This window comes from Empidonax traillii, unplaced genomic scaffold, assembly GCF_003031625.1.
Source record: "Empidonax traillii isolate 1590-97213 ecotype Southwest subspecies unplaced genomic scaffold, ASM303162v1 scaffold104:size2570737, whole genome shotgun sequence".
Classification (NCBI taxonomy): Eukaryota; Metazoa; Chordata; class Aves; order Passeriformes; family Tyrannidae; genus Empidonax; species Empidonax traillii.
In genome coordinates, this window is record NW_020955297.1 from 2371066 (window position 1) to 2383635 (window position 12570).

Consider the following 12570-nt stretch of genomic DNA (forward strand, 5'->3'; position numbering starts at 1 on the left):
GGGACAAAGCATTCTGACAGGCAAGCACCACATCGAAGTACTTATGGGCATCTATAGGTAAGCCTCTAAAATAATTAAACACCAAAATCACGACAGCTTCTGATAAAATAAAAAAGCAAAATGAATTGTTTATTGAGTGCTTGACCCAGGTGGACAAACACACAGGATTAACTGTCTCTGTTTCATAATAGACAAGGAAATACAAACACATTCATTACTAAAGCAGAGCTCTGAAACTGAAGTTAATGCTAACTTCGAAGTGCAATTCTGCTTGAAGGAGTGGCTGTAAAAATGGCATTCTCCTACTCGAAAGATCTATTTCTTGTATGTTTTCTGGGTCACATCTGCTTATTTGAAACAAGATTTTTTAGGATTTTTAATCCTGTTAGCCTGCAGACCAAAGACAGCAAATGGAAAGTGAGAGAGGCTCCTGAATGCCAGCCACTTAACCCCACTCAAAACAGAGGGGATGATCAGGTGTCAAGAAAAAGTCTGAGATTTGGCAGGCAGAATCCTTACGGATGCTGAGGATGCACAAGGAAGAAAGGAAAAAACCTGGGTACTCAGACTCCAGGTTGCATATGGGAGGCTGGCTGCTGAACAAAATCTCTTTTCCTTGTAAACGGAACATATTTGGTGTGAAAAGCCCTGAAAGACCACACGTTCTTTTATACAGCAACCTCTGAGAGTGCAGTGCCGCTTCACTTTGCCTAGAGAATCACAAAAAAAGCAGAGAAAAGTGTCTCTCCAGAGGTCACTTGGTCCCAGTTCCTGGTCTGAGGCACTGCCAGACTCATATTGCTTGCAAAGGGTTAATCTTTCTATTTTAATACCTTTATTAGAAGGAAAAGTCAGTTATTTTCCTTCGTAGGATCTGACTTGGCTTTATAGAGCAAGCATGACAGGGTTCAGCAATGCTTCAAAACCTGTGAAATAACAACAGTAATCCAAAGCACATGTCACATTTTTATCATTCGCCAGCTCTTGAGTTCAATTTGGGTTTTTCTCAGGCTCCCAATTTCTTGCTGGTGAACTCCTAGCTTTCCAAATGTAAGAAAATGAGTCTGCTTGACTCACTTCGGTTTCTGCATGTCTAATTCTACAGGCAAGGCAACTGGGACAGGCAAAGCTGCCCTGGACACGGGGACAAGTGCAGCCACCAGCCATGGGGCTGACGCGAGAGGCACATGCTGCACTATCCTCCCATGGGGTGGGTGGAAAAAATGAGTATTGGGAAGAATAAGTACAGCAATGACTCACACAAGTTATAGGGCTGGACTGAACACAGTGAAGCGAGGGTTTTTTTGTTCTGAAAAGGAGCTACTCGAGTTCAAAAGCAGCACTGGAAAAGGCCTTTTAGAATGGGATCCAAAAAGCCATGCCAGCTAAGAAGGTTTTCCCATTGTCATGCTTCCCTGTCCAAAGGCACACAGTTCAAACTGAGGCAGCAATGCATTTTAAAAAACCAGTACCATTTCCCTCATTAGCCTGAAAATGCTGAATAGATCAGCCCTTCTATTTTTAGCATTAAACTAGAAAATCTAAAGCACTTTCTGCGTGTCCAGTCTAGTGTTTGCTAATTCATCTCTGTATGAATCTCCATCCATTTGCACCCAAATTCCAATTGTATCAAAGGAGGTTTCCTTACTTTACTGGCTCCCATGACTCCCGCTCAAAGCCCCTGTGAATTGACTGTGCAATTGAGGACTCCATCAGATCGACATATCTAACAACAAGTGGAGCAAACAGGTCTTGGAGGTGTTTGTGGAATTTTCCATTGCACAAATTATCTAGAATAGATAAATAAAAGTATAGTAAGACACTACTGTTACTAAAACCTCTGTAACAAACCACAGCGTGGCACTTCATCACACAACAAATTTGTCAGCGAACAGGAAAACTTCAAGAACATAACAGGAGCTGGCATCAGGCACCAACGTTCACGACACAGACAGCAGGAATGACTTCTTGCTCCAAACAAATAGACAATGAATCTTCTTTTCCATTAATGTCAAGCTTACAAATACATTATTACTTCCTGTGAATAAAACAGGTGTAAGAAATACAGCATGGCAAACATTATGGGTTAGCAGGTGGGAAAATCATTTCTTTACTTACTACCATGATGCTGCAACTTGGTCCCTGGATTTTTTCATGTGGTCTTAGAAAACTAACTGGGGTCCTGGTCTGGGACCTGGCTGAAGGCAATGCCAATTCTGCCATCAGCTCCCTGGGGAGCGGTCGGACCACCTGGGCAAGTGTCAAATCCTCACACAGGTTTTTAAGGCATGGGCCCACATGCTTTAGGGAAGAGTCTTATTTCATGAAGCAATCTTCTTCTGAACTACTCCTGCTTCCATTTACTTTAATATTTTCCTCCCTTTAATAACATGTTAAAGCAGGGACTGGTTTACTTCATGCTAAATAAATGCAGTACACACATATAAAACGACACACACATTTACAAGATAGAGTACCTAATTCCCTGCTTATCAGGCAGCCATTACCAAGAGACTTGAGAAGAAGCAGCAAAATAAAAGTTCAACTTCTCACCTTTGAGGTATTTAAGGGGTGTCTGTGTGTTTTTTTTTTCTAGTGGCAACGGAAACAAAATCAAGCTGCTGCTAAAGGAGTATGCACTGTAAAATCTCTACCCATCTCAGTTCTCTGTGCAGTACGGAGAGGCTGTGAAAGCATTATCAGTAACCTGAGCCGCCCACTGAAAAGGAAATGATCAAAATACAATACATACAGTCACTACGGAGGGAATCGTTTATGAGCTGAAAGAGCGGAAAGCTGTCCCAGGTGTCTGGGGGTTGCACCTCTAACGCAGCGTCCATATCCACTGCAAACAGTGACAGGAAGGTCTCCGCATGCTCAACCATTAGGTCTGACCACCAAGCAAAGGCCTTCAGAGTTGGTAGAAAAAGATAACAAAGAAGAGTGTTAGTTAGAGAAGTGTGTTAGAGGAAGATGTTAGGCCACACGTCTCCAGAAATAAATTTAAAAAAAAGTGCATCCCATGGAAACTACCTTTATTGTAAAGAGAACAGTGCTTTGGAGTGCTAGCCTGCACGGGCCGTGCTAATCACAGAATTAGGCACTGCTATTCTAAGGTAAAGGTTTCTTGTAGAGGATCTGTTCAGAGCTCCACTGTAAAGGCACGCAGCTATAACATGGCAAAGAAGGTTTCATCTGTTCAATTTACAATAAATGACTTCATTAATCTGTAATGATGCTAATCATCAGGAAAAAAAATCAACTAATTCTTATTCTAAAGTATAGAAATTTGGGAGTTTCTTCACTGTGCTTGTGGGTTTTCTGCTGTGTTTTTCAACAGTTTAAATTTTACTTGGATTTGTTACTTCTGTTTGTCTTGAACAGCTACAAGCCTGAGACATTAAAACCTGTCCTAAATCACTCACACTTTCCTTTAAAGATATTTCAAGCATGACCAGTAAAAGTTATTGCAGCACTGTTCATTTTACATGGTTAGCTATACACGCCCATAGAAACACACTACCACCTTCATGATGCTACTGATTAGGAACTCATTACAAAGCTCTACTGTCAACATGCCAAGGTAAAAAAAAATATATATCTATGGCAAGCCTGTATTTTCACAGAGGCAGGAAAAAAATGTCTAAACTTGAAAACCAAAAAATATCAGTGAAGTAACTCATTCTCATGCACATGGGTCCTTAAAATTGGCTGTGCGGGCTCTCTGAGGTGACATTCACATCGTACATGGCTCAGATGTGAATGCTGCGGACGCATGCATGCGTGTTCAGAAGCCACTTCTGGCTGGGAACATGCAATATGAGAAGTGCTGTAGACAGGACCATGTGCTGTCATTTTGAAGTGACAGGAAATCACTCAAGTGGCTTAAAGGATCTAAGGAATAGGTTTGCGGCACTCTGCGAGAAAAAGAAACTTCCATCATGGGCACAAGAGCAGAGATGAAACGGAAGAGACTGGGAATAGAGGAATCAGTTCAAAGAGGAATTGCCAGCCAGGGAGGGGCATTTTTTGCAGATTTTAGCAGACATGAATAAGCAGAATGGGCTTTCACTCTCTCAGGGTTCAGTTTTGATTCACTGATGAAGAACTGCACTGATGTGCACCGCACAACTCCAGCTGCTGGTTCACTTGGCCATGGGGAGGGAGCAGCATCCCCAAACCAGGTTACTGCCTTGGACCCCTTTCATTTTTCCTGTTTTGTCCTGACTTCTCAGCTGCCAATGATACTGGCACAGAGTCTTTGGGACTATTTCCACTCCTTTGTACTCCCAAAATATAAAGAAGACTGCCCTGCCATTATTCCATGACTTGATCTAAAACTGATGTGAAGACATGGACAGCTTGAGCACTGCACTCAGCATTTTGCTCCTAGAGCATATCCAAGGTATAAAATAACCACAACAACCACCTAAACCCCAAGGTAATCTTAGATTGGGCCTGCCCTGTCACAGGGGTGATGATGTGGATGAGGTGGGCTGTACCATGAAGGCACAGCTTCAGTGTTTGCCTGTGCCTGGAGTGGCAACACCAGGAGGTGAATGTCCCTGTGGTCATGGCAAGGGGACAAGGTGGCTACAGCAGACTCCTTTGTCTGCAAACTGTCCCCAGGCCCAGGCCTGTAGATGAAGCTGCTCAGCACTGCTGAGGGGGTGCTCAGCAGGCTCAGTGGCAGTGGTGGTGGAGGCCTTGGGCATCTGCAGAGTTGATGCAGAATGTCTGCAAGTGCCACTTCAGGAGGCATCAAACCACTGCGAGACCACACAGGATAAAAAAACGTCATGGCACAAGTCTGGTCCCGATGCCCACTCCAACCTTCTCCCCAAAGCAGGTGGGAAAGGAGCTGTGCTGAGAAATGGGAGGGTCCTCTTAAGTTAGCAAAACTTGGCTGTGGTTTTCAAGGAGGGTGCTGGAGCTGTCATTGCTCTGATGTGGCTCCTCTGGCTGTGCCTCTGCCTGCCCAGAGCCTGCTGTGGCGTCACCCACCAGACACTGCCCACAGGTCTGTGGGCACTGAGCGATCGGTACGAAGGACCAACGGCAACCGGGATTTTGTGGGGGAAGGAAAAGAGAGGAGGCCAAAGAATATCTTCTGTAACAAATCCCAGCGTAAATGCTTCAGAGTCCTGCAATAAAAACCTGCTTCCACAAAAAGGGGAAAAAGAAAAAAAGCTATTTTAAAAAGGAAATTATGAAGAAAAGCATGTGATCATTGGTGAAAAAAAAAAAATAGCCTGAACCAGTAACAGTTTCTCCTTTTGCTGGAAAGGTCAAATTTCATCTCTGTAAGTCTCTAACTTATGTCAGAATCCTCAACCTCCTCCCTAGTTTCAGTGAGCAGAACCTTCCTGCAGTAATAACATACTTAGAAAATCTCCTTCAAGATGGTAACATTTCATTTATTTACCATCTACTTACCTGCTTTGCTTAAATCACAGTGTAAAGGAGGAAAAAAAAGTGTGCTTTCCAGCCAAACACACCTATTATTGTATATTTTACACATGGATACACATGTATATATGTATGACCTCAAGAAGTTAAGATACATATATACATATACACATATGTATACATAGAGAGAGAAAACACAAGTTTAAAAATAGGTGAATGGCATTGTCTCTGGCATTTGTCATCAGTCATCCAGAGGAAGGGAAAGGGAGCTGGGAGACATCTGATGGGAGAGATGACACAATGACAGAGACCTCCCGCTCCCAGATTACAGACGTAGGTACATGGGTTCTGCTGCATTTCTGCCTGTTCTGGGTTGCTTCCTTCTCATGGCAAGCCCAACTGACTAGATACAGTACTCCTCTTGTAATGATTTTTGAACATTTTCCACACTCTGAGTATTACTTTCTGCGTTCTCATTAAGGAATCTGCCTGGATGTCCACATAGGGAAAATGGGGCATATTTTAAGTGCAAAACTGCTGTTTTTCAGTAAAATAAGGCATTTCTTCAGTAAGCAGTGCAACTTAATTTTCTGCTCAATATCCAAAGTAGACCAAAGAGTTGCACCTCGTAGATCAAATGTTCTCCACACGTCAAAAAAAAGTCACCTGGAATTATTTTGGAGGAAAAAAAAAGTGCAATGCCTCAGCAATTCTCATTGCACTGGGACAGCATAACATGGCTACAGCGCATAATAAAAATCACTGATAAACCACCCAGCCTCTTCTCTCTCTTCCTTGGGTGCAATTCAAAGTGTGCAGAGAGCTGGCCAACTGCCTGTGCACTGCTGAAATGCCACAGCCACCCTCAGGACAGGGATTCAATAACGCACCGACAGTGCGCCGGGCTCTGGAGAGAGATGGATTTCACCCTTCCAGGTCACTGTTCAGAACAACGGACCGGGATATGCCTCCTATCCATGTTGGCATTAACCTTCTGTCTCTAATCAAAACCTTGTGACACAAAAGATGCTGGAGAACAGTTCTGAGCCTTCCTCCTGGTGATCTTGGCAGCGAGGCTGGCTGAGCGCGACCGATCCTATAACCACTTCCTTTAGAACTCCGCTCTTTTCAAAATAACCTGTGTTTTAAAAAACAGCTTCTTCCCAGCTGGTTGTACATCCAGCCTTTGCTGGTGAGGAGTGGAATAAAGCAGTTTGCGCACAAGTGCAATGCTCTTGAGCACCCCTTGCTTTTGCAAAAAATGAGGTTTATTTCACTCTTCACCCCGTATATTCTCTCTCTACATATAAATACTGTATATCCAGTACAAGGCACATACAGACAAAACCAGAGGAAGACCACTACCATTCTAGGCACTCGTGTAGTACTTAGTCCATCTCCACCACAGTGTACTAGAGGTTGGGTGAATGCAAACGACAGGTAACAACAGGCTGAGGAGCGAGTCCAGGCAGGTAGGGTTGTGTTGGGATGTAACTGCAGCGCTCGTAAAATATACCCACTGCTGCATGCATGGACTGGACTGCTATGCCACATTTACCCTCCTGTGTCAGGCTACCAGCCCTGCAAGCAGCCGACTCAAAGTTGCTGTTACATTCCTCGGTCAAAGTTACAGAAGCGAGGGCAACCCGGGTAAAATCCCGGTAGGAAACATGGCACTGAGAGGGCATGCACGGAATATGACAGGAGTGACTCGTTTCATTCGGTTTAGTCACATACCTCTTTCCCCTGCCAGGATCATCCAAGATTGAATGAACAGTAGAAAAACAGGGAGGAAATTTAAATATGCGGTCAGGCATTAGTTGGGTTTTGTGGATTGTTGTGTATTATCAATAAGTAAAATTATACTGCAAATTTAATACACACCGGAAAGATTTCTAGGTGATCGTGAAATTATTTATCAAATGCTCTTAATGCAAAATATAGTGAGTATATATAGATATATATATATCGACGGGAAGGAAAAGAGAAAATAGTGAATGAGTGTTACAATACCTACAACCATAAACAATAACTGTTCCCTCTGAATTTTAAAATTATCCACTTCTCAATACGCATTCAAGAGCACCAGATTTACAGAGAACTCAGGGCTCAATCCTGCAAATACTTACATGGATATGCAACATCACCTGCTCGGGCAGAAATGTCCTGACGTGCTGAGAGCAGGACTGCAGCCAGCCATGCCAGCTGCCTGTGGGATCAAATGTTTCCAGGACCAAGTCTCACGATTTTCTGGTCTATATGTGACTATGACACAGTTTCAGTGGTTTTAAAACATGAATTTTTCTGTTAAAGTGCTTTGAAGAGTTAAGAGTGGTATTAGGCCTTAGATAACCCAAATAATGAGTAACTGAGCATAATTCATCCTAACCTCCACGACTAGTAATTGAAGTATTCCCAATAAGCCAAGACAGAACAGGCCAACAGGAAACCAGGTGAGTTAATTGTGTATTGTAGGGGCCCAGGGAATGCTCAGAAAGGGACAGAAAGGAGAACTGTTCTGTTTTCTTGTTGTTTTCTTTGCTTCCCTCCAGACAGCAGGAGCTGCTGCAGGGACTCTTAACGCTGGCTGGAGGCACACACACAGGTCATTATTTGGAAACATGACCTTTCTGGCAAGTATGTAGTTGGTGGTGAACTCTTTGTCCAGATTCAGCTCCAGTGCTGTCAGAAAGGCTGCGGACTGACATTGAGGAGAGCACAACTTAATTAATTCCTCCTTCAGCCCTCCCTCCCCTCTGAAAACACATTCCTCCTGAACCGTACTTTGCCTTCATCGTACTCGAGCACCATTACTTAAGAATACTCGTGGCTTTTGAAGAACAGAACCCAGCACCAGTTGGGAAGACATCACATAAATAAACAAGGCTCCCCCTGGAGCCTGCTGAAGACCTGGGGGGACACGACCTCGCCGAGCGCCGCTGCTCACCTCTGCGTGGTGCTCTTCGTTTTGCTGCAGGACTTCAATTACCAACTCTGCCAGACGTATTGTGTCTTCTAACTTTTTAGCTGGTGTGACTAACCGGCCTACATTCTCTGTAGTACAAGAACTCAAGTTAAAAGGGAAGCAGGGTGAAAAGCTAGACGTACAGTGAGTTATTTCAGAGGTTAAAAAAAATAAAATCCCATAATATTCTGCAGCTTTAAAGATCTTTTCATGCATATGTTAAATGCTTATATAATTAGTACTGAGCAAACCAGAAAGCCACATTCGTTATTATACTATGAAAATACAGTGCTCCAGCTCCAAATTTCACAATACTGTCAGAGTTGTTTTGCTTTATGGAGGCACTTTATTAGCTCAAATAAGAACATCACATTCCCTAAAGACAGCATCTGGCCACTAATATATGAAAAACATGTATCCTTCGACGTAGATGATGCTATTATAGGAATCGTGTCTGTATTATTTTAAAATTCTTTTAAGAAGATCAATTCAAACAAATCTGTCTGTACTTGTAATAAATTGTCACTCGAGAAATTTAAATGTCACCTGCTACTGAAAGTAAAACTTGCAGGTCTGCCCTGCTCCAGGATTTAACTCCACAAGGGTCAGGAGTTATGCATGCTGGAGGGACTGGAAAGTGGTTAAATCCTATGTTCAGAGGTAAGATTTATACAGGAAAAGAGATGCAACTTTACAACAAAAACCCCGGAAAACAAACCAAAGAGTTTAAATCCTGGAGCTTGGTGTTTAGCTGTGCTGAGTTATTTTGCAGCATTTTCTGAAAACTTTAAAAAATAATTAAATTATATTCTTCCAAGTGATTTATATGATTAATAACACATTAAAAATCTGAGGTGCTAACAATATGGAACACTTAAGAGTATTTCACTAGAAATAATGTAGGCAAAAAGAAAATAATCATATTTTCCTTGAACAACAGTTTCTGCAGAGCCGGCTGAGTGCAGCCAAGGAGGTTTCTGTGAGCTGATCCTGCAGCTCACTGCCCTGGGACGTGGAAAATCTCCGTGGGATGGTTGCCTGGAGGAGAATTGGAATGGGAGACCTGCTCCCTGGGGATCCAGAGCACCACACAGACCACAGACACGTGTCTCCAGTTAACAACCAGGTCCCAGTGCTGGCTTTCTAATGCAGCAAGGGCGAAGAGGAGCCTTGCACTACACAGCCAGTTCACAACTCTGCACCAACTGGAATTCTGGTCCCACAGAACTCATAAATGAGTGAAGCACCAAAAACCCAAATGACCAATTCAATCTGTAATTAGCAGTGTAGAGGAGACTGCATGACCCTGGCACAGTGAACTGCTAGCACTGCAGGTACTGAAGTGCCACTACTGGGAACCACTGGGATTTCTAAAGGATCCCAGCTAAGCTGGCAGCCTGAGTCCTGCTGGCAGGTCAGGTGCTGACTGGGCATCTCTCTCCAGCCTTCCACACACACTATATTTCTGCTAGTGTACCATGCAAATGAACTCTACGCTTTTGCTGGTGAACGTCACAGATAGGGGCCCCGGGAGTTTCTTCTGGAGTTTTCCTTTTGTTTCTTGTATCGCTGGAAACAAACAAAAAAATCAGGCTCCCCTTAATATTATTTATTGGGCAAGTACTAAAATTGCAGAGCTCCTGATTAACTCTTTAGTCTTTGTCCTATTCAATCCAGTACCTCACCAGCTACAAGAAAAAGAAACCGCTTCCTTTTGCAAAAGGAGCTCAAAGACAGGTCCCTTAGTAAGATCTGATTGTTTCTGTACCTCCGAAGCCAAGGGGAAGGTTTTCCATTGATCAGAGCAGCATCAGACCCATTCTCATTTGCAACACTGATCTGCTCTCAAATATAACTAAAAGACAAAAGTGTTAATAAGAACAACTGCTCAGAGATGCTGTCTTTAAAGAAAATATTGATGCTTATACAACTTTGGCAGCCAGCAGATGTCAATCTTAATTTTTTTCCTTCTTATTTTAAATATTTCCCTGGTTAAGTTACTATACATCAGAATATTCTGCTAAGATAGCTGGAGCACTGACAGTTACATGAAACGTATACGATATACTTATCAAACATTTCATCCAACATCATGTAAAGCTCATACATATTTATAGTTTTCATGCAAAATGTTATGCAACAACAATGTTATTTTGTGCTGACGTTGATATTTGAAAATGTTGCATATGTCAGACATTGCTAGACAAAAAAATGTGGACATTTTGAAATAAATGCTACCTCTAAATCTCTAAAACCTACCACATCGCGCTAGGTATTTTGTGTAAAGCTGCACATGAGAACTAGCTTTCTACTGCTACACAAGCGGCTGCTAGACTAGAAAACCACTGAATAAAAGAAAGGAAGACTATTACAGTACTTGGCGGCTGTTTGGCCATGCCTTTGAGCATATGATTTATCATGTTAGTCTGCGTTTGAGGAGATGATGGTGGTGGCCCAGCCGGTGGCTTAGGCTTGGGCGGACGGGCTGTTGTGCATGAGGGAGAGAGACGCCAAAAGTAAAGAGACAAATGACTTCATAAACAGTGACAAAAAGATGGAAACTTTGAAAGGAACATAAGCAGAAACGATCAAATACAAATGGAATAAGCTGCTGGGTTTTTGCTTGTTGGTATTTGAGGTTATGCACGGTAATGACACCATTTAACAACACATATACTCTAGAAGTCAGCAGATTCAAACATCCTACGGTATCGTGCAATCAGAAAGTTAAAAATTCAATGCAAGTATGAAACTGCACTTTGTGCAGTCACACAAGGAAACTGAAATGGGTTAATTCAGTTAAAACTCTGGAATTCAGAAAAGGTGAAATAAAAAAGATGACTTGAAGTCAGCGCCCCAATGCTTAGGTACATTTAGCAATAGAATAATGAGCCACAGGAATTAATTGCTTTGCAAATATCAATTACACATTTTAGATTTAAACGTCACTGTTGGTTAAAGGGAGCTATAAAATATTCTTGTGCAATTTAAACATGTAAAAAAATCTGTCACTTAAAAATGTGTGGTTCCTGATCGTTTCCAGCTCATTTAATTATTTTCAACTTGGAATTCTAGTGGCTTTTATATTCTGGGTTGAATCATATATAAAAACTTGCCAGCTCTATCAAATATGTTACTTGCTATTCCAAATGTTAGAATACTGCAATCAGGACTTGACCCATCTGTCATATAGTTTACAATATCAGCATAGGAAAAATTCAAAGAAAATAGCCTTTCCTTTTACATACACCCAGAGAATAAATTATATAGTGTGAATATATTAACACAATAGTTTCTATTCCTTTTAATAACAGTTTTTAGCAGCATTGTGACTATTTTTAATCATGCCATTTGCAAGGAATCTGGCATATTTATCTGGACATTCTATTGCCAAAAGTCCTTGCCATTTTGCTTGCATTTTCCAGGGGGGGAAAAAAGAATCAGTTGGCTTGTGCAAAGGAGATTTCTGATTGCTTTTAATCCTCACAGAATCATAACACTTATCAAAGTATAATAAAGAATACTCGAGTAAACCATTAAAGAGTGTGAGTTAGTTTGGTACCCCTCTCAGTACATACACACACATACATAAACATACATACAATGCACACGTGCACACACACATACACACACACACACACATTTTTAGTCTTTGAAGCTGTGTAATGATTAATTCAGACTCTCAGGTTTAAGCTACTGGTTTCTAGCTTTTTTTCTTTTCCTTGTTTTCTTGTAAGAGGAAAAGCAAATCTATTCATTCATCTCTGGAGTAATCCTGATCTTTGTTCAATGTTTACCAAGGGTGGCTTTGTCCCCAGAACCAAACCTCTCAGCCTCAAGTGACAAAAATAACTGCTTTTTGGGCATTGGCCTAATGACTTTCACTCTAATTTAAAATATAAGCAAGAATTCAATTTGACTACTCACTGATGGCTCCTGAGCTTGACATGTAGATGTAAGAAGAATCTTTTACTGCCCTTCACTATGGAGATCAGTTTGTGCCAAGGTCCCTGGATGGGAAGGGATGGTGGGGAGAGGGGATTGCATATCTCCTCCCACCTGCACGCAACAATCGTGGGGTGGGAACCCCTTGCCACTGAGGGGCGTCTGTTGGGTGCCTAGTTGGGGGTGTCAAAGAGACCTCATCCCAAGACTGCCAAAGGCAGAGTAAAAACCCATCCCAGAACTGCATCCCA

The 12570-nt window shown here is 42.2% G+C and overlaps 1 protein-coding gene across 30 annotated transcripts in view; it reads right to left on the reverse strand.

Moving 5' to 3' along the window:
* The window catches only part of CADPS (calcium dependent secretion activator), a 213897-nt gene that overhangs the window by 48620 nt on the left and 152707 nt on the right, over positions 1-12570 (reverse strand). For 17 of the 30 annotated variants that reach the window (XM_027882335.1, XM_027882328.1, XM_027882325.1 and 14 more), the window contains 4 exons: positions 8357-8463; positions 7147-7155; positions 2753-2909; positions 1649-1790 (listed from right to left, as the gene is read on the reverse strand). In XM_027882335.1, the coding sequence (XP_027738136.1) occupies positions 1649-1790; positions 2753-2909; positions 7147-7155; positions 8357-8463 (415 nt within the window). The remainder of the gene's footprint in view (positions 1-1648; positions 1791-2752; positions 2910-7146; positions 7156-8356; positions 8464-12570) is intronic. The other 13 variants (XM_027882337.1, XM_027882329.1, XM_027882326.1 and 10 more) reach the window with 1 other exon arrangement.